General features: G+C 44.1%; 1 protein-coding gene across 2 annotated transcripts in view; it reads left to right on the forward strand.

The window, feature by feature from the left end:
- The first annotated feature begins 930 nt into the window (after positions 1–930).
- Positions 931–23204, forward strand: part of NPHS2 (NPHS2 stomatin family member, podocin) — a 38757-nt gene continuing 16483 nt past the window's right edge. The window contains exons 1-5 of one of the 2 annotated variants that reach the window (XM_033916889.1): positions 931–1262; positions 12267–12370; positions 18625–18697; positions 20120–20202; positions 20525–20728. In XM_033916889.1, coding sequence (XP_033772780.1) covers positions 941–1262; positions 12267–12370; positions 18625–18697; positions 20120–20202; positions 20525–20728 — 786 coding nt within the window. In that variant the 5' untranslated portion in view covers positions 931–940. The remainder of the gene's footprint in view (positions 1263–12266; positions 12371–18624; positions 18698–20119; positions 20203–20524; positions 20729–23204) is intronic. The other variant, XM_033916890.1, reaches the window with a different exon arrangement.

Raw genomic sequence — 23204 nt, forward strand, 5'->3', positions numbered from 1 at the left:
CTACTATGTTACTATGTAACCTGTTAATTGTATATTACATATGTTAACCTGGAACCCGTTCTGAGCTCTTTGGTCAGGACGGGATAGAAAATGAATTAAATAAATAAATAAAACACTGCCATTCTCCTGACATGCGTTGGCATGAAAACTGTGGAGCTGTACGAGACCCTGACCTTGGAGGCAGACAAAATGGATATGAACAAAATTCTGGATGGTAAGGCCATTTTTTACTGCTGAGGTAAAATTTTCAAATTTTTTTAAATTAATTAATGGCCACATGCTAATTTTGCCATTAGCACATGAGCTCCTACCACCACCTATTATGTAAACAGCAAGGGCTCATGTACTAAGCGTTTGTTAAATCGGTTAGCGGGTGGCAATGCAGTTGCTAGAAAACGCGCTAATACCACATTTTTTGTTATTTTTTAGCGCATGGATAGCATGTGTACATCTCAAAAGTACCACAGCAAATCCCATGTTAATGCCATTTTTTGTTCATTTTTTATTTCTTTTAGTATTTATATACCACTTATTACCTAAGTGGTTTCCATTCAGGTACTCAAACATTTTTTCCCTATCTGTCCTGGCAGGCTCACACTCTATCTAATGTACCTGGGGCAATGGGGGGGTTAAGTAACTTGTCCAGGATCACAAGGACCAGCATGGAATTTGAACCCACAACCTCAGGGTGCTGAGGCTGTAGCTCTAACCACTGTGCCACACACTTAATGCAGCTTTATAAAAGGGCCCCTTAGATTGGGAAGCTGCATGGCTCTTCTCTTCTGTGCCACAGGATCTGCACATTATTAATCTTATTAATATTGTGCAACAACTCCTCCTCCTCCTCCTCCAATTACAATCCTGTCCACTGTTGCTCCCAAGATGAATAAAACATGTTCCCCCCTTCTGACTTCTTAACCAGCTGCCTCCTGTCAACTGCATGCTCCTGACTCTAGAGCCCCCACTGAAGATGGAGACGGGATCTAGGAGCTCTTCCAGGGAGTCCCAGAGGAGAAATAAAGAAGATTTTGCAGCTAAAGAAAATAAGGGAGCAAAGGCAGAGAGTACCAGGAATAAGTTTATCCAGAAGCATCAGGACTCCCAAAGAGAGAGAGTGAGAGACCGAAAGAAGGAAACCAGAAGCACTCTTACGGTAGACAACAAAGTTACTACGTCCACAGTGGTAGATGTGGATGATGTGGTGGGCTCAGATGCTGAAACTGAGGTGATGGCTTTACTGGACAGTGAAAGGAATGAAGATGGTATGATTCTTTTATTTGGTAGAAATTGTTAGATTGGTTTATATCTAATGTATTTTAGTCATACTATAATTTTTTTGTGCTTTTGTGAACTGCATTGAACCCTTGAGTGGGGATGAGCAAGAATCGTGTTGATATGGAGATAAGGTAGGAAGGTGAGTACTATAGGGGCAAAACAAAAGACAGGCAAAAATCTTTAAAAAAAAAAAAAAAGACACCTGGTGCGAAATCGCTTTCACATCAAAGCACCAATATTCACAGAATTTCTATACTATCTCAAAGCTTCCAATTGGCTTAAAAGTGGACATCCGCATCTATAGTTTATAAAAACTCTAGAATCGGAAACCCTGCTCATACAACAGTGATGCTAATATCCCAATAGAATTTCTACTTCATTCACAAAATCATTTTTAAAAATCCAGAAAACGTTTTTTAAAATGTTACTCAAAAGAAACAAGAAACTGTGTGGTGATGACACCCCACAATTATCAGAAGACAAAGACGAGGGATGTTCAATGTGACACCTACGTAGAATGAGTTGAGCGGGCAATCGTTACTCTTTGTATGTTTAGGTCATTAAATTTTAGACAATTTAAAAAATGGCTTCCATATTTTACATGATTTTAATAAAACTTTAAAACTGGTATACTTTCTCAATTCCCAGCAGACAGTACCTATATATTTATGGTTGTATCATAGAACGGCAGTATATCAGATGCGTGACCCTGACCTGACCTGACTGTCAATCCCTGTCATCACTTCTCCAGCCATCTCCCTCACTCCTCTCCTTCCTCTCATCCTGTCTCTCTTGCTTTCATTCCCCCACTTTATCTCGAGCACTATTCAGAAACTGTATATCTGTTCCTACATATGTTCATCCTTATATTGTCCAGGGATATTGACCTGTTTTGTTTTGCAAAATCACATTCACTGATCCTGTTCATATACCACATAACCCAGTCCCTTTCCATTCTGCTCTTTTTCTCACATTACTGATCCTGTCTGCACCTGTCTGAACATTAAGGCCCTGATTCTGCAAAGTACATCCCGATTTTAGGCAGCTGTAGGCGTCCTACAGCTGTTTAATCAGCCAATCAGGATGCATTTTTTTTTTTTTTAATGCTTCCCAGGCAGGCCGCCTATATTGAAGGTGCCTCCGAGAGCCTAGGGAGGCCCACAAGACCGCCTAAGCTCGCCTAAGGGCCTTAGGCGAACCTAGGCTGCCCTACGCGTCTCCCTAGTAGAGGAAGAGACACTTACAATGTAGGCCAGCAAAATGCTGGCCTACATTGTGTAAGTAGACGCGGCCACTATACTTATCGTGGCAAGGGATCTCCCTGCCACAATAAGTATAACGGCCACGGCCGCCTGTCCTATCGCCGGCAGGAGGATGCCTAACCCCTCCTGCCGGAACGCTGCCCTCCCGAAACACCCAATCGACGGCAGGAGGGTGCCCAACCCCTCCTGCCGGAAAGCCGCACCTCCTCCGGACTACAGAGTTGCATGGGGTCAGAAATACCACCCGGCCCCACCAAAATCCCACCCATCCCCACCCATCCCCACGAGGAATCCCTCCGTCCCCACCCGTCCCCGTAAGGAATCACCTCCATCCCCGCCCGTCCCTATAAACTTCAGAAATTGTTGTTTCATTTAATTATGCTACTGAATTAAAGGCTCTGGTAGAGACCCATTTACAAATAAGCAAAGAAACTTTATTAATTTGAAAATATTAATTGGGAAGAATACATATTTTGTAAACGGGTTTCTACCAGAGCCTCTAATGTAAATATACAATATAAATAAATACTCAGCTGATGAGAACCCCCAAGCTGTCAGCTGAGGACTTCCTTTGCAGTTGGCCGGGGGTCCCTTTTGCCAAGCTTGGTAGGCAGCAGTAGCGTCCCTGAGTCACAGATGCTGGCACCTCAGTGGCTCATGGATGCTGCCAATGACTGCTGTGCTTGGTGGAGGGGAGTTCTGGCCGTCTCTAGAGGAGGTCCTCTGCTGGCGGTGCTTGGGGATCCCCACCAGTCACATCAAGGGTCAACAAGTACTTCAACACTGTAGAAATAGAACTAAACTAACTAAACTAAACTAAATCTTAGGTTTGTATACCGCATCATCTCCACATTCGTAGAGCTCGGCACGGTTTACAGGAAATGGGATAGAAAGGAACTACAATGAAAGGTAGAGGTTTACAGGAGATGAAGGGTTAGAGGTCCAAGTATGAAGAGTTTTTAGAGGGCTTAGAAAGCCAGAGATGGAATAAGTATCAGATTTTTGAGAATAGCCAGGTCTTCAGATGTTTGCGGAAAAGTTGGAGAGAGCTCAGGTTCCGAAGAGGGGAGGAAAGGTTGTTCCAGAGCTCGGTGATTCTGAAGGGAAGGGAGGTCCCTAGTTTTCCTTTATGAGAAATGCCTCTTAATGAGGGGAAGGATAGTTTTAATTTGTGGGTGGATCTGGTGGTATTAGGGTTTGAGGAGTTCCAAGAAAGAGGGATACATGGAGGGAGGATCCCATGTAGGATTTTGAAAGCTAGACAAAATGCATTTCCTTTTCTTTTGAACACAATACAAAGACATCTGCTATATACATTTCCCAAAGCTAACATATTGAGTCCTCCCACTTTTGTTCCAGGTCTTTCTGTCTGTCTCACTCTCTTTGTCCTCCCTCTCCCCAGGTCCTGGCATCTCTCTCTCCTCAGTTCAGTGTGTTTCCCCTCTCTACCCCCTCTAGTCCAGCATCTGATCTGTCTTCCCCCTCCCTTTTGGTTCAGGTCTGCATTCCAACCCCTCCTCAAGGTCCTTTTCTGTCTCTCTCTCCTCTCTCCCCCCCTGTCCAGATCCAGTGTCTCTATGGGTTTACAATCAGCTAAACTCTAGGTTAAGTGGGATATTCAGTATTTAACAGTCTATGGTGAATGGCATAAAGGAAGGATTGAGTTTTAAGCACAGTCCCATTGACTTTGGCAAGTTAAGTCTTGAATATCAGTCCTTTACTAGCCAAACGCTCACTCCAGCCACAGAATGTCCCCAACATACCTGGTTTTCAGTGACCCAGAGCCATTTAGGGACAGTGGATTGTTTACAATTGTTGCCAGCGACCCACAGCAAGTTTGGAGCACTGCAGGGGAGGTGAGAGGAGAAAGAGAGGGCTGGAAAAGTGAGAGGAGAGAGGGAAGTGATAAATGCAGGCTCCAAGGCGCCGAGAAGAGGGTGAAAGTGCAGAGCCTGTGCTTGAGAGGAGGGCTCTGCACCGGCTGAGCTGGCGGGGGGAAAACCGGGTGCTAGGGAGAACACTGCTCATCTGATTTTCTTACCTGCCCTGCTGCGAGGCTCGTCTTCCATTTCCTGCCTGCCCTGCCACAGCACACATAGCCGACCGGAAGTCTTCCATAAGCCCTCCTTCCGACGTCAGCGCTGACATTGGGGAAGACTTCCGATTGGCTATGTGTGCTGAGGCAGGGCAGGCAGGAAATGGAAGACGAGCCTCGCAGCAGGGCAGGTAGGAAAATCAGACGAGTTGTATTGAACCCCATGGGATCTCCGAGACCACGAGGGGCGTCCCCACGGGATCCCCGTGACCCTAGGAGGCGTCCCCACGGGATCCCCTTGACCCGAAGGGGGAACCCGCAGGATCCCTGTGGGTCCCGCAGGATTCCCGTCATCCCCGATCCCATGCAGCTCTCTACTCTGGACCCCCCTACGCTAATGACCCCCCTGCGCTACCACCACCCCCCCTGATGGACCACCCTAACCTCCCCCCCCCCAATTAACCTCTAAATTATTGGGTGGCTGGACAGGTCATGCTTTCATCCAGCCGGCAGGCCCGCTTCTTCCCGGCCCATCCCCGCTAAGTCTAAGGCCTGATTTGCCCAGGCTCTAGAAGCCTGGACCAATCAGGCCTTAGGCATAGCGGGTTGCCCATTAGCACTAACCCTAAGGCCTGATTGGCCCAGGCACCTAGAGGGGTTGGGCACCCTCCTGCCGTTGATTGGGAGTTTTTTTTTTTTTGGGGGGGGCGGCATTCCGGCAGGAGGGGTTGAGCACCCTCCTGCCATCGATCGGGAGTTTCGGTAGGGGGGCGTTCCAGCAGGAGGTGTTGGGCACCCTCCTGCTGGTGATCGGACAAGCAGCCGCTATACTTATCGCGGCAGGGAGATCCCTTGTCGCGATAAGTGTAGCGGCCGAGTCTACTCTAATCGGCATCTGTAACATGGACACCGGTTACAGAATCGGGGTTAGTGTAGGCCCTGATTCTGTATAGGACACCCCTGCCGGGCGTCCTATACAGAATCAGAGCCTAAGAGTATATTGAGAGATGGATCTTAAGGTTCTGGGAGGATCATATGGAATTTGAAGTCTATCTATGAATGCAGGAACATTAGTCTGTTGAGTTTTGAAAGTACAAAGAGCAATTTTATATAAGTAATCCGATGTGGGATGGGTAACCAGTGTACATTCTTTAGCAAAGGAATGACATGATCAAATTTTTTCAAACCTGTGATGATTTTTATGGCCGTATTTTGAATGAGTTGAAGACGCCTGATATCTTTTTGATACAACCCTTTATATAATGAATTATAATAACACTCTCTTCAGCTACAGCGGCAAAATAATGCTCAGACTTAAGGAAGTTGGGCAGAACTTTTCAGCACCCCCCTTGTATTCAAATGCAGCAGTCAAAATTTCCCTGTCAACTTTTGCATCTCCTCTGGAGCATACACAATCTTTTACAAGGGCCCGGATTCTTTATGCGCCGGTAGGCACCCAAGCTCAGTACAAAAAAATGCCATTTAAACAATATTTTTAACTTGAGTTTCAAGGCGCCTAAAAAAATGAGCTCCAGAATTGTGCCTCCATGGGCGCTTTAGACCGCTTGACACCACTGTGGGCGCGGCTAGCATCAGAAATGGCATTGGGCGACCTAAAACGCCTGCGGAGGTGTGATTCACATCAAAAGTAGGCCTACATTTCTGGTGCTGGATGGCATGATTCTGTACCTGGTGCTATTGCATGATTGATATATGATTGGTGGCTGCTTGTAAGGCATCCGCCGACAATGGTGCCATTTACAGAATCCGGCCCAAAATGTTTGTTTTGGAGACGGGATCTGGTGGAAGTATTTAAATTGCCCGTCTGTATTCAGGGTTGCTCTCCACAGAAACAGCAGCACAGAATTTCTCTATTTAGCACTAATGGGATTGAAGAAAAGGTTGGACAAGTTCCTGCTGAACCAGAACGAACGCAGGTAGGGCTGGTCTCGGTTAGGGTGCTGGTCTTTGACCTGGGGACTGCCGTGTGAGTGGACTGCTGGGCACGATGGACCACTGGTATGACCCAGCAGTGGCTGTTCGTATGTTAATAAAGTATGATATAAAATTTTTCCACTTATGTATTCCAAAACAGTAACCATAAATATCACAATTCCTTGAAAGGGTATTTAAATAAACAAAAAATGAAAAACAAATTAACATATGGCCAATGATGAAGGTCAACAAAAACAAAACCACTGTGGAGAAGGTGATGTTCAAGATGCAGGCTTTATGCTTTATTGAAAGTACAGTCAGATAATCCACATGACAAGATATCTAGGACCCAAGTTGTTGGGGGTCTATGAATCGAACATGGTCTGTGTTTCGACAAAACTGTCTTCCTCAGGGATCCCTGGGGCAATGGGAGGATTAAGTGACTTGCCCAGGGTCACAAGGAGCAGCGTGAGTTTGAACCCACAACCCCAGGGTGCTGAGGATGTAACTTTAACCACTGCCATTGCAAGGAAGTGAGCTATTAAATAGTGACATTATTCAGCTGCTACCTGGAAAGCTACATGATTTACGTTTGGCCAGTCTGTTTGCTTTTCTAATTTTGGCCACATATCTATCTGGAGAGCAGCCAAATGTTGTCAACTATCCATAGTTAGAAGAAATGCCCATATTTGAACTAACAATATCCAGAGAATGGTGTAAGAATTTCTAGCCGCTCTCTCTTTACAGTGGCACTGGAAGTTCACAGACAGAGCCCGGATAGGGCATATATTTATATAGTGGCTATATAGAACACAAAATACATGGCCTTCATAACTGTGAAAATACTCATCACTCCCTCAGTTTTACTCTATTTTTTTGACAGTTTGGCAGAAGTATACTCTTAATCTTATTGAACTGTTTTGTGACATTTCTGTTGTTAGATTTGTTGCACCGACACAATCACTACTGTTTTGGGTTGGGATTTCTACTATTGTAATAGGCTGTGGTTTTAGCAAGTAGATGTCCACATGTGTTTGTGTTTATGCTTATTAAAACTCTTTATATACCACTTAAGCTACAAATAAGATCAAAGCGGTTTTCAAAATAATCAAAGCAATGAAATGAACTCCATTAAAAATAGGAAAGAGAAAAAAAAAAAACCCAACCACAAATGTAAAAATAGTCCAAGCTGTCGGTCTAGGAGTTTGTGAGTGGTTCCTCATCATCCTATCATTCCTCCATATACTTTATAATCCACATACAAGTCCATATACTTTATAGTGCACTTTCCTTTACAATGCAGATTGTAACAGAGGATTTCAGTTAGCTGAACATGAAAAAGCTAATTGATAAAAAAAAATGGGCCTTTAAATATCTTTTAAAATTGATTAAAGATTCCTCTTTTCTCAGCTCTAATGGTAAGCTGTGGCTAACTGCATTGCAACTGGGAAGTCAACTGGACCCTGCCTGCCTGACCAACTATTGCCCTGTCTCCCTTCTCCCATTCCTATCCAAGCTACTCGAGCGTGCTATTCTCTGTCGCTGCCTCAACTTACTTTCACCTTGTCCACACTCTCATGCTTAGACTACTGCAATTCTATTCTAACAGGTCTCCCGCAGAACCGCTTCTCCCCGCTGCAATCAGTGCAAAATTCAGCTGCATGACTTATCTACTTCCAACCTCGCTACACTCACCGTACCCCTCTCTTCAAATCAATTCACTGGCTCCCTATCCACCTCTGCATACAGTTCAAACTCTTATTACTAACCTACAAGTGTGTTAATGCCGCAGACCTTCAGTATCTCTCCTCTCTTATCTCTCCTTATAGTATCCTCAGATAAGCTGCTTTTATCTGTACTTGTCTACTCTACTGCCAATTCCAGACTTTGTTCCTTACATCTAGCTGCCCCGTATGTCTGGAATGAACTACCTGAGTTTGTCCTTCCCTTGTTTAAAAGCAGACTGAAAACCCACCTTTTTTATATAGCCTTCAATCCATAACCTTATTCCCCACTGCTCAGTACTCACCACCCTAGCCAGCAGATTAACCTTAACTATATCCCCCCACCCTGACATCCTGTTTGTCTTTCTTGTTTAGATTATGAGCTCTTTCGAGCAGGGACCATCTCCTTCGTGACTCTGTACAGGGCTGCACACGTCTGATAGCGCTCTAGAAATAATTAATAGTAGTAATATTGAGATGTTGTTAGTACTGGTTGGGTCTTTCAAATGTAATTTTGTGTTATTTTCACATACTGAGTGAAGGGCTGGTACATTTAAAGTCCCCTTTTTAGATAGGACATGGAGAGGGGACACCCAGGTCAAGACATTGAAATACTCCAAAGAAACAGGAGTAAAAGAATACCATTAAATAATGGGAACTAGTTCTGATACCGGATGGAGTTGCCCAGCTGCACTGCGGAGTAGGGTGGCTAATGTGTTAATGAGTTATCTTATACTATGCTGAAGAATGTATTCAAGAGACAATTGTAATGAAATAAAGTTGCGGCCAAAGATTGTTTTGCCAAGTTGATATTTGAGTCAAGTCGAGTTATTGGTGGGATTGGAGAGTGGAGTGAAGTGGAATGTAATGAGCAGCGGGAATTGGAGTGCCAATGTTAGAGGGCCGGAACATAAGGCCACTATAAGTAGGGGAGTTAAGGGATTAGAGTAAAGGGGTGGGGGGATATAGGGGAATGGAGGGGATCTGATAAGTCCATAGGATTGGTTAGGGAAGGAAGACTGTCGGGTGGTAACAGGGATGGGACAGGATTGGACTCCAGCAGAGAGAAAACCTAACAGCAGGCCTAAATCAGTGACTTTTTTTTAAAAATAAAACAAATTGATTCGAATTGATTCAGTGAATCAATTTAAATTGTGAATCAGGCAGCTCTAGTCTATAATACTTGTTTGGTTTTACCACTGGCAATAAAGAGACCATTCTATGAATGCTGTGGTAAACAGGGAGTTCAAATGAATAGAAAAAAACATGTGTGCTGTCTTTTATTCCAGAATGCGAGCAGAATAAAGTACATTCTCTTGTCCACTTCTCTGTCAGATCTACAGTATTTTATTTTGCTTCTTAGGACTCAGTCCTAGATTCACTAAACTCACCGATCTGGATTGTTGTTGGGCGATTTGTGGTCGAGTTTTGCCGAGCGACCATTCACTACAGATTCAACATGCAAATGGTCTGATCGGACACATGCCCACAAACGATCGAGACGCATGCGCAGATTATCCTTGTTAGTTGTAGATGCCATTTGCGCATGCGCTTGCTCTTCGCACAAGCAAGCTCAAAATACAGGGGGAGAGGTGGCTGCAGTTGCAGGCCCTACGAGTGGACATTTTAAAAGGAATGAGGGAGCTTGATACCTACCCTGAGGGATATTGGAGGTGACTTTTGTTGCTGCTCCTGAGCCTCCTGCAACAACGGTTCCTTCTCTTCTCAGCTCAACTGGCAGGCATTGATTGAGACGGACCCCTGACGTCACCGGGTCCATCTCCAACTGTTTAAGGTGAAGCCGCTGCTGCGGCTAACTCGGGAGCTTGATACCTACCCTGAGGGATATTGGAGGTGACTTTTGTTGCTGCTCCTGAGCCTCCTGCAGTAGCGGTTCCTTCTCTTAGCTCAACTGGCAGGCATTGATTGAGACGGACCCCTGACGTCACCGGGTCTGTCTCCAACTGTTTAAAGTGAAGCCGCTGCCGTGGTTGCGGCCGCAGAGCATGGCCGAAGGGGCGTGCCCAAAGGGGCACGCTAGGCCCCTTGGAGCCACGAGGAGCCGGAACTTAAGTTTGTATTAATTACTTGTATATTTGTGGTTAGACTGAATATGGGGAAAATAAAAATTAAACCTAAGAGCTCAACACCAGCTGTATCTGGCCCTATGGATAGGCATTTAATATTATTAACTGAAAATCCTTCAGTAGTACCACTTAATATGAATTCCTCTTTGTCAGGTGCTTCAATGAGTCCTCTCGAACGGACTCCTCTTCTTCATCCAGTATCAAGTGATAGTAGGAATATAAATCCTACTATTTCCAACGAACAAGTGGTATCCTCCACTCAGATTAATAAGTTAGTTTATACTGAAATACCCAAATCACTTGATTTTTCAGGTGTTGTAGAGGAAAATCCATTAACGGAGGAAGCACAGGATATTACCCTTAAAGATTTGTGGTTAGGTATTTCTAGAGTTGAAGGGTTTCTCAGGTCAACGATGAAACAAATGGTGGATTTTTCACAGTTTGTTTCTCATAAACTAGAAAATGTAGATTCCAATTTGAGTTGTTTGGATAAACGATTAAACGTTATGGAAACTCAATGTAATATACTTCAAGCTGTCTCAGTATCTGCTGTTAAAGATTCTACAGCGATACATTCTAAAATGGAATCTATGGAAAATATGCATAGAGCGAGAAATCTCCGCTTGGTCAATTTCCCAGTAACTCATTTACTATCACCTGAAATTCTGTTAAGGAAATTTTTTAAAGAAATACTGGGATTGGCCAATGCAGAGAATTTTCCAATTAATAATTATTATTATGTTCCTCAAAAAAAAAAAAAAAAAATAGAATCTGCCCAGGAGGTGGACCATTTGGTCACAACCAAAATTAATCTGACTGAATTTCTGGAAGATACCCAGGATGAGATTCAGAGCCGGTCCACCCTGGTGATAACATGCATGAGTGAGATAGATAAGATGTTAATAATGAAACTTTATTTTAAAAATAGGTTAACAAAATTTTGTGGGGACTTGATTAGAATTTTTCCAGATGTCTCTAGAGCTACTCAGTTAAGGAGGAAAGAGTTTTTGAAATTAAAAGTTAGAGTTTTGGCTCTAGAGGCATCTTTTTACCTGAAATTTCCATGTAAATATTTAATCAAGGTACAAGACATTGAATAAGTTTTTTGGGATCCCATTCAATTACAACAATTCTTAGTTGCTAGAGAACAGAAATGAGTTTAATTTTCCTTTAAGTTTCACTGCTGAGAAAAAAGAGGAGAAAGTTAGAATCCCTATTAAAGTAAGGAATGATTCAAGGTTCGCCAGGGTGAATTGAGAATTATTTCATTTATCTTTTCTTAAAATTTGTTGTTGGAATTGTATCATGTCTCTCCATTATGTGGGCTTAAAAAGGAATTATGTATGATTGATTATGTATTGTTTATGAGATCCCTTTTTTTCCTTTGAGTTATTGGATATTGTAATTATTAAAAATTATAATAATAAAAAAAAAAGAATGATTTTTGTGCAGCCAGATTATGGAACAGAACACGCTTTAAACCCGCGGGTTAAACCCACGGACTAGCACTGCGCTTTTACAGAATATATAAAAAGGGAGTTTGTATGCATATGTATAGATATTTTACAGTTTTATATTTTTTATTTTGATGGTTGGGGTTGTAACCGTGATACTTGGGTTTCAGGGCGGCAGAGAGCAGGAGAGTCGGCAAGGACAGTAAGTGACTGGTCCTTAGCAGTCGCTTCATTTCGGATCGGAAAACCCAATCGGTGTTTCTTCTGCTTAGTGAATCGAGGGCTTCCTACTCATGCATGCCATTTCCCCTCATTTGTATGGTCAGATTGGATTGGGTGGGAGATTGATTTGGCAGAAGGTTAGTGAATCGGGTCGGGAAATGATCGGTGAGTTTAGTGAATCTAGCCCTCAGTCTTTCCAGGATCAGTAGATTGTGTTGTCTAGATCTGTGCGTTTTATTTATACTGAGTTGCCTTTTCCCTGTTTGTGTTAGGTGTCCAGGCTGTCGGTCTGGGAGTTTGTGAGTGGCTCCTCATCATCCTATCATTCCTCCTGCTTTTGCTTACTTTGCCCTTGTCTATCTGGTTCTGTATGAAGGTAAGTAAAGCTTCTCACTGCAATAGTTCTCAACTTTCGTGTTTTATTTAGATTGTAAACAATTTTTATTGACTGAAATAAGGCGGAACCATACTAAAACACCGAAAATACAAAAGACACCGAAAATAGGCGAGAAATCCACTAGAACAAGGCGTAATAGTACAAAGTCATGTGTCGTTTATATCCACCTGCTAGCCCCATGAATTCCAGAAATCCCCTCCAATCCCCCCCTCAAGAAGGGAGTGGGTTGTGAGATTGCCGCCGTGGTGCATGGGAGTTTGAAGACCCCCCCCTCCCCACCCCGAGCATGGAAAGCCCAAGGAAGGACCAGGCAAGCCGGTACTACGAAAAAAGGAAAGAAACATGCTCCCCCAGGGTCTGAACTGTGATGACCCTAGGGTACCCACCAGCTCTGGGCATACCTTCCAAGAGACAAGCCCCTCCCCCCCTAAATTCGTGTTTTATTTATAGGCAGGGATTTGGGGAAAGTTTGAAAGGCTGTTAGGCCAAGCCTGTTTCCAGAGATAATACAGCAAACAAAAATGACTACTGTGGAAGTATGGATTCAGACACTTATCCCAGCCTCCATTCAATCCAATTTTATTTGTTTAAGAAATTTATAAACCGCCCCCTCCAAAGTTCTGGGGGAGGGGGAGTTACATATAAAAACAACAATTGCACAATACATAACGAAAATAAATTCCTTTTAATCAGTTTGCCCTGTTAATCCACTAGACTAGGGATGTCAAACTCAATCACATAAGGGGTCGAAATCTAAAACACAGGCTAAGTCGCGGGCCAAATTTTTTATTAAGATACGTGTCTTAGTAAAAGTATAGATCTTTCCTCACCCTCAGACACCCTTGGTGCGGTCAGGCACTTGTGGAGTGCCCTGATCCAACCTAGCTTTTACACTGGGACTGGGTCCTTCTGCCTGCAAATGGATACCGAGGCAGCATGGTAAGGAGCTTGGAGCACCGCTGGGAGTGGGGCAGCGCGTTCAGGCGCTTGGAGCACCACTGGAGCTGCACAGTCAGGCACTTAGATGTGATATAGTCACTGTGGGCCACATAAAATGGCTAGGCGGGCCAGATTCTGAGCCTGGGCCTTGGGTTTGACATGTGTGCACTAGACCATATTACCATCTAATGTAAATGGGACTGTTTTGAGCTTGTTTGTAAGCTGCCCACTAGACTACATGTACTAAGGTTACCGAATGTCCAGATTTACCCAGACATGTCCTCTTTTTAGAGGACTGTCTGGGTGTGCAGATGGATTTTTAGAAAGCATCAGTTCATCTGGGGTTTCAAGTTCAGGGCTGTGTCTGGAGGGCCTCTGAGCATGCACGGGTATGATGCAATCACATGCGCGCATGAATGTGACATCATTGCGTCACATCTGTGCATGCTTAAGAGGCCCTCCAGTGAGTGTCCGTTTGATAAATCACAACAGCCTTAGGTTAGGACCCATTAATCTGAGCAAAGATTTCCTATGTACTTCCAATCTAATTAGATGAAAAAAGATCTCAAGTAATTCCTGGCTAGAAATTAGAAATGCTCTAGCAGGTTGATAAAGTCACAAACTTGAAGCGATAATATGTGAAATCATTTAGTGAAGTGATTTAAAAACCAGACTTAAATTTTACCCTTTGTTCAATTGATAACCAATGAAATTTTTTTTTCAAAATAGTATAATATACTGTAAGTATATTGAGGCATCCAGCTAAAATTCTGGGTCACATTTTGGGTAAATTGTAAAGATTTTAAACAATTTTTTGACAAACTCAACAACAGATTGATGCAGTAATCAAAGCAAGGGAAAATTAGACTTCTATTCATTGACAAACAGGAAGAGATGGGGAAAGTATTCATAGAAACATGATGGCAGACAAAGGCCAAATGGCCCATCTAGTCGGCCCATCCACAGTAACCATGATCTCTTTGTCTCTCTGAGAGATCCCACATGCCTATCCCAGGTCCTCGTGAATTCAGACACAGTCTCTGTAAAAAAGCATTTCCTCAGATTATTCCGGAGCCTATCACCTCTTAACTTCATCCTCTCATTGCAGAGTTTTCTTTCAAATGAAAGAGACTCAAATCATGCACATTTATATTACGTAGTTATTTAAACGTCTCTATCATATCTCCCCTCTCCCGCCTTTCCTCCAAAGTATACAGATTGAGATCTTTAAGTCTGTCCCCATACACCTTATGATGATGATTACGCATCATTTTAGTAGCCTTCTTTTGGACCGACTCCATCCTTTTTATATCTTTTTGAAGGTGCGGTCTCTAGAATTGTACACAATATTCTAAATGAGGTCTCACCAAAGTCTTATACAGGGGGCATCAATATCTCTTTTTTCTTACTGGCCATACCTCTCCCTATGCAACCTAGCATCCTTCTAGCTTTCACCGTCACCGTTTCAATCTGTTTGGCTACCTTAAGATCATCACATACAATCACACCCAAGTCCCGCTCTTCTGTCGTGCACATAAGTTCTTTGCCCCCTAAACCGATGGTCTCAAACTCGCGGCCTGGGGGCCACATACGGCCCGCCAGGCACTATTTTGAAGCCCTCGGTATGTTTATCATAATCATAAAAGTAAAATAAAACAGTTTTTTGATCATATGTTTCTTTAGCTATAAATGAAAATATTATTAAGACTTAGCCAAAAAGAAAGATTTATAAATTATAAAGAGTTTTACCTCATGCAAAATTGTCATTACTTTAATAAGACATCAACTATTTTTTCTGAGGCCCTCCAAGTATCTACAAATCCAAAATGTGGCCCTGCAAAGGGTTTGAGTTTGAGACCACTGCCCTAAACTGTACCGTTCCCTCTGGTTTTTGCAGCCCAAATGCATGACCTTGCATTTCGTAGCATTAAATTTTAGCTGCCAAATTTCAGACCATTTTTCAAGCTTCACCAGGTCTTTCTTCATGTTGTTCACACCATCCAGCGTGTCTGCTCTATTGCAGATTTTGGTATCATCTGCAGATCTTACTAAGAACAGGCCCAAGAACAGAACAAAACCTTGAGGCACATCACTGGTAACATCCCTTTCCTCAGAGCAATCTCCATTGATCACTACACTCTGTCGCCTTCCACTCAACCAGTTCTTGACCCAGCCCGCCACTTTGGAACCCATCCCAAAGAAACTTAGTTTGTTTATTAGACGTCTGTGTGGAACACTGTCAAAGGCTTTGCTAAAATCTAAATACACCACATCTAGCGCACATCCTCTATCCAATTCTCTGGTCACCCAGTCAAAGAAATTGATCAGATTTGTCACACAAGACCTACTTCTAGTGAATCCATGTTGCCTCCAGTCCTGTAATTCAGGATTCTAGAAACTTCACCATTCTCTGTTTTAAAAGCGTTTCCATTAATTTGCTTACCATAGAAGTCAGACTTACCGGCCTGTAATTCCCTACTTCTCCTTTACTTCCACTTTTGTGATTACTTCCACAATGTGATTACTTCACCAATCAGTGTAAACTAGTGCTGCCCGATTCACGATTCAAATCGGTTCACCGATTCACTTTGGGTGAATCGATTCGAATCAATTTAAAATAACAAAAATCGGCTTCCCAATTCAGCTGACCCTCCCCCCTCGCACCCTAAAGCAGGAGCGGCAGTGCTGCTCTTGTTGGCCGGCCGCTGTCGCACCTGCTTTAGAGGGCGAGGGGGAGGGTCAGTCGCGAAGTGCTGCTGTCCAGTCCCCCCCTGGCGTCCGGTTCCCCCCCCCGGTGTCCGGTTCCCCCCCTTGGCGTCTGGCTTCCCCGCACCCATTTACCTTTGAAGAGTAGCCTGCACAGATCGCGGCATTAGCGATGTCTGCAAACAGCTTCGGAGCTGTTTCCTCTGCCGCGGTTCCGCCCCTCCTCTGACATCAGAGGAGGGGGCGGGACTGTGGCAGAGGAAACAGCTCCGAAGCTGTTTGCAGACATCGCTAATGCTGCGATCTTCTGTGCAGGCTACTCTTCAAAGGTAAATGGGTGCAGGAAGACCAGGGGGGAAGCCGAACACCAGTGGCAGGCCAGGGGGAACTCGCAGGCCTTCTGTGGGAGGGGTGTGTGTGAGCAGTCCTTTGGTGTGGGGGTTGGGACAGGCCTTTAGGGGGAACAGGCAGGCAGACCTTCAAGGGGGGGAGACAGGCCTTCAAGGGGGGGGAGACAGGCCTTTAAGGGAAGGGGACATGCCTTCAAGGGGGGGAAACGGGCCTTCAAGGGGTGGAGACAGGCCTTCAGGGGGGACAGGCAGGTCTTCAGGGTGGGGTGCAGGCCTTCAGGGGGGACAGACCTTCAACGGAGGGAGGGAGGGAAGGGGGGGTTCAAAGAGATATGCATATGCTGGACTTTGGGGGAAGAAATAATGGGTCTAAAAATAGAGGAGAAGAAGAGAGATGATGGACAATGGGATTTAGGGAGAGAAGGAACAGAAGGGGAGAGAAGTTGGACACAAGGGATGGTGTGGAGGGGGGATAGAGATACTGGATAGGAGGGTAGTTGAGAAAAGAAAGGGAGAGATGGTGGACCCTGGGGTGGTGGAGAAGGATGGAGAGATGCTGGATGAAAAGGTAGTTAAGAAAAGGAGGATCTGTGGAGGGAGACGAAAAAAAAGGAACAGAGGACAGAGGACAGAGATGGCAGATGGATGGTTAGCACGGAGAAAGAAGAAAGAAGGAGACCCTGGGAAGCAAGTTATCAGAAGACAACCAGAGCCTGGGACCAACAAGATTTGAATAATGACCAGACAACAAAAGGTAGGAAAAATAATTTTATTTTCTGTTTTGTGATTACAATTTGTCAGATTTGAAATGTGTATCCTGCCAAAGCTGGTGTTAGACCGCAAACGTGAGTTAGGATTTAACAGAGAGAGGAAAAGTCTTTTTTGTTTGTTGATTTTGTTTACACCACAGCACCAGTGAGATTAGGAGAAGGCAAAGAGGGTGAAGAGGCTGTAAAATAAACCCACCAGGATGTTTGAAAAAACATCCAATTGGGAAGGAAAATCGAATCGAAAAACCAATTAAATAGGCTGAATCGAATCAAAATTTTTTTTCCTGAATCGGGCAGCACTAGTGTAAACCCTCTTAATGTTCATAGTTAAGAAAGAGTCAGAGTTCAAATACCCTGAAAACTATGACTATCATTTGAAAAGTAAGAATAAGTAACACTGTAATTGTGTTTGCCTGTTACACCCTTGATCCATCCAAAGCCCCCAGAACTTTACATGAACAACTTCTTTCCAATCTTCTCCATGTTTTTCCTATTCAGTAAAAAAAAGTCTTAGGTCCAATATTCAAATGATTATTCTCCTAACTTTGAGAGTTATGCTCATAAATTGGCCTCTTTGAAAATGAACTAGAACTGAGTGAATACATTTTTACTCAAAATCTCACTAAACTCTTACATTTAGGAGCATAAAAAAGTGGGTGTCCCCAGGAGCAGATTTAGGATGGGGAGAACAAGTTAGGAGCTTAGCACTAGGCTTATAAATTAGGCTCATAAATCTAGGCAAACTAATGGCAGGCCTAAATTTACGAGCATAATTTTTAAGCTTCTAATTTAGTATAAATTTTCAGCTGAAAGGGTATGCTCTTAAGTGTGGTTGAAAATAGGGCAGAAATAGGATCATAAATTTAGAAGCTCAGCATTTTCTGAATTTCGAGCCCTTTGTGTTTTGATATGATTTATACAGTACATTAATAACATCGTTGAACCTTGAAAAAGAAACTTTTCCGACCTGAGATTTTGTCTCTGTCCCTTTTCTCGTTTCCAAGCAAAAAACAAAAGGAATTGACCCCAAAATATCCACAAAGAAGAAAATCCAGAGAAAACAAAAAAAAAAACCTCTGTGGAGTGACGATGTTCCTAAATGGACTTTATTTGAAAGTGTCCGGCTCACCACACAATTGTTTCCCACGTACTCACCTTTATAGGACCCCTGAAGAAGACTTTTTGTCAAAACGCGGACCGTGTTGGGTCCTGTATCCCTAGCAGACTAGGTCCTTTAAGGCTCTTTATGTGGATAATTTACTTTTATGTGGATGGAATTATTTTATGTGGATGATTTCAGTGTACCTTTGGAACTTTGACACTTTCAAATAAAGTCCATTTAGGAACATCGTCACTCCACAGAGGTTTTTTTTGGTTTCCTTTTCTCATTTCCATCACTTCTATTAGTTTCCATGCCTCTATCATTTTTTCAAACTCATTTTTCTTCTTTCTTGCTTTGATATTTCAGATTGTGCGCGAGTACGAGAGAGCAGTTATATTCCGACTGGGGCGTCTCCTTCCTGGAAGGGCTAGAGGACCTGGTAACTAACTTGATTTTGCCTCAGAATCTCAGAGCATCCTGCTCTCCCCTCCCTGGGGAACACAGGGTTGAAGCAACAGGGATCCCCCTTCTGTACATGTACTGTGTTCCTTTCCACTGCCTTAGGTACTATCGTCTTCTGGTGACTGACATGTTCCTGCCCAATGTTTGCACTAGCAAAATGTAGCACATTATCCCCTAATTCTATAAAATTGGCCGCCCAACTTTACGCGCAGGGCTTGATTCTGTAAACGAAGTCTAGGTTAGGCGTCACTGGGTGCCCTAATCACAGATGCCTAGCAATGCCTAACTAAAATTCACGCACAACTTAATTGTTCTTTTAATGGGCTAAATGGCATGATAACTGCCCACACCATTAAAAACCCATTAAAACAATTTTTTTTTAATTGCCAATTTAGGTTGCTTGCGGATATGCACTCAACACCTAGTGACATCTAAGTCAAGGCACCCTGAAACTCCTAATGATGCCTACCTGAGATAGACAGAGTCATTCCAAATGGAAAATGCATTTATTTATTTTTCTAGCCTGCCCAAGACATACCCCCTCTGAATCTGTGCATCTATATACAGTGGTACCTTGGATTAAGAGCATAATCCGTTCCAGGAGCATGCTCGTTTATCAAAGTGAGTTTCCCCATAGGAAATAATGGAAACTCGCTTTGATACATTTCCCCCCCCCCCCCCCCCCCGAGAACTGGCATTGCTCCCCCCGAAGGCCCTGCGATCCGGCACCCTCCCCCTGCGATTCGGCACCCTCCCCCCCAGCTGCGATTGGGCATCCCCCCGCCGCTTCTTACCGTCATCTGGGCAGATCGGCCTCCTCTTCTTGCTGGGCCTTGAGCATCTGCGCATGCTCAAGGCCTGTGAGTTCACGTTCTCTCCGCGATCTCCTCGGAGAGAATGTGAACTCGCAGGCCTTGAGCATGCGCAGATGCTCAAGGCCCAGCAAGAAGAGGAGGCAGATCTTCAGGCAACGGCACCAACCCACAGGACATGCCGGTGCCCAGGCCCAGAAGACAGTAAGAAGCGGCGTTGGGGGGGGGTGTGCCCAATCGCAGCGGGGGGGGGGGTGCCGGATCACGGGGGGTTGCTCGTAAATCGAGCCACGCTCGGTTTCCGAGGCGCCGATTTTGCGAATGTTTTGCTCATCTTGCAAAACACTCGCAAACCAGTGCACTCGTAAACCGAGGTACCACTGTATATGTAAAAAGTAGCATTCTGAGATTGCCATTTTCACTTTTGTGCAATTTACACATGTAAATGCCATTATTTATATGTGGAGATCTGCAAGGCTTCTCAAACGACCCCTATTTCTAGTTTGCCCAAATGCTGATACAGGCCCGAGTCATATCCTGAGAATGAGATTTCACCTCAGGGGAGCTAATCTGCTTTTGTTGAACAGGTCTTTTCTTCTTCTTGCCATGCCTGGACACCTATCATAAAGTAGACCTTCGTCTGAAGACCACTGAGATCCCCTTTCATGAGGCAAGTACTATTTTATGATACTATAACCATTTAAAAATAAATGCTGAATGTGGGTTAGTAACTGGTGTTTCCTCCGACTTAATGTTGGCATTTAAAAATGTATTTGGATACCAGTGGTTTGACTGTTCCATCAATTTCCTGACTCTCAGTAAAAGTAAATCTTTGAGTGTAATTACTGATCCTTGAACAATGAGGAGCATGAGACCTGAAAATGCTTCTTTTGACGAACAAGCCACAATTGTGGCTATGTCAGCACTTACTCTGCTAGTCAATTCATGTTGATGTTGACTTCAGAAAATGTGTCGGTTTTTTTCCTGTCTAGATTGTAACCAAAGACATGTTCACTCTGGAGATCAATGCAATCTGCTATTACAGAATGGAGAATGCCCGTCTCCTCTTTACCTCCATCTTCAATTTGTCCAACGCTCTGGAGCTGTTAGTACAGGCAACCATTAAACGGCTACTTGCACACAGGTCCTTCTCTGAAATCCTGCTGGAAAGAAAAAGCATTGCCCAGGAAGTTAAGGTACAGAGGTGTGTGGGGGGGGGGGGGCAGGGTAGCAAAATGAGAGCAAAGGAGCCAGGGAGGGAAGAGAAGAAGCTAATACAATGGTAGTTCTCAGCCCAGTCTTTGGGAACACTCAGCCTGTCAGGTTTTCAGAATACCCGCAATAATTATGCATGAGATAGATTTGTTTCCTCTATATTATGCATACGAAGTGCAGTGCTGTACTGCATGCAGAGGGAAAGGAATTTGACATTCTGCTTTTACAGTATTACTGCAGTTTATATATTACTGTATATACAAGTATAGTGGAACTTTGGTTTGCGAGCATAATTCGTTCCAGAAGCATGCTCGTAAACCAAAGTGCTCGTATATGAAAGCAAGTTTCCCCATAGAAAGTAAAGGAAACTCACTTGATTCGTTCCACTTCCCTAAAAGATTCCCCCCAAGGCCACTGGCACGCTTCCACCCCACTCTCAAGAACCAGCATCACCCCCGCGAACCGACATCTCCCCCCGTCCGCCCGCCCAATCACTTACCGCGATCAGGCACCGACACGCAGCACTAACCCACAAGACGTGCCGGTGCCCAAAGAGCCTGCCGTCTGCCGCTGATTCTGCTGGGCCTTGAGCATCTGCGCATGCTCAAGACTTTCTGGCTCCCGCTCTCTCTGAGATTCTAATGAGATTCTTGGAGACACCGAGAATCTCATTAGAATCTCAGAGAGAGCGGGAACCAGAAGGCTTTTAGCATGTGCAGATGCTCAAGGCCCAGCAGAATCAGCGGCAGGCTCTTTGGGCACCGGCACATCCTGTGGGTTGGTGCTGCGTGCCAGTGCCCGATCGCGGTAAGGGATTGGGCGGGCGGAGTGCGATGTCAGTTCTCGGGGGTGTGGGCTCGCAAATCAAGTCAATGCTTGGTTTGCAAGACAAGATTTGCAAGAGTGTTTTGCTCGTCTTTGCAAAACACTCGCAAACCGCGTTACTCGCAAACCGAAATTTGACTGTGCTTATTTTGTACCTGGGATACCGGAGGATTAGGTGACTTGTGCAGATGCAATGGGAATCAAACCCCGTTCCCCTGGTTCTCAAACCTCTACGCTGACCATTAGACTGCTACTCCACACCACAGAGGGTGGATTCTTGACATTTTAGTTTCATTTTCGTCTGCATAATTTGAGAGATGACGGTCAGACTGTGTGTAATCCGTTTGCATGACGTTTCCATAGAGCGTTAACATTAAGTGGTGCAAAAAGGACAATTGCCACGTCACAGAGGGCTCCAACCCTGCCCCCCAAATTCTTGCCTGTGAATTGTTCTTAGTGCCCTCTCTCAAATTCTGCCCATAACTCCTGTATCTCTAACACTAGCCCTGCTTCTGTAAAAAGATCTTTAGCAGTCCGGCTTATTGAGTTTTCCCAGTTATGTGTTTATGTTCTAGTGCCCACTCCAATGTTTATAGTACTGCCTTGCCTCACTAGGTCCTTGTGTGAGTTCTGGAGGTCAGTGCTGTTATGGCATGGTCCCGAGTGACATTTGTAGGGTTTTGTATTACTTCACAATGGCCCTGATTCTATAAACGGTGCCTACTGGTAGGTGCCTAGATTGGGATGCCCTAACTTGCTATTTTTTTTAATTGGTTCAATTGGCGCTGTTAATTGAACAGCACCATTAAAAACTAAATAAAAAACAATTTAAAAAAATTAATTTTCAGGTAGGCACCTACAATGAGGCGCCTACCCGCACAAACCCCAAAAGTAGGCATGGCTAGGGGCAGAGTTTGGGTGTGGAATGCCTTAAGTACCGGTAGGCATCTGCTTTAGGCATTGGTAAATTAGGTCAAGAAAACCTTGGCCTAATGCCATGTTTTATCATCCAATGTTCTACCACACTATGTCACACTGTTCGTCATCCTTGTCCTAGAATACTTTACTATACACCATATGCACCATATATCTGCCATACTAGCTTGGCCCTGCTACGATCTCTCATACCATGTTTGCCACACAATGCTATGTTTCGTCATGCATGCTTGCTTAACCATTTTTACTAGACATGTCATACTATGTTAGTCATGCTTTGTAATACTGTGTTTATCGTGCTATGTTTTGTCATATATTTTTACCATGCTTTGTAAACTTTATTTTTCCATCTTTGTCAAATTTGCCCCAGGTACTTTAAATAGATTGTGAGCCCATTGGGACAGACAGGGAAAAATGCTTGAGTACCTGAATAAATTCATGTAAACCGTTCTGATCTCCTCTGGGAGAACGGTATAGAAAACTGAATGAATGAATCAATAAAATACCAGCGCCTAATATTGAAACCTACTGGTGCCTAAGTCAAGTTAGGTGCCTAGCGTCTTCCTTCATCCACCCTTATAGCCCAGCATCTGCTCTCTCTTCCTTCCCTCCTCACCCTTGTAGTCTGACATCGCCCTATCTCTTCCCTGCTGCACTCTCACGCATGGTCCAGCATGTCTCCCACTCTCTTCCCTC

Source organism: Geotrypetes seraphini, chromosome 12 (assembly GCF_902459505.1).
Source record: "Geotrypetes seraphini chromosome 12, aGeoSer1.1, whole genome shotgun sequence".
NCBI lineage: Eukaryota > Metazoa > Chordata > Amphibia > Gymnophiona > Dermophiidae > Geotrypetes > Geotrypetes seraphini.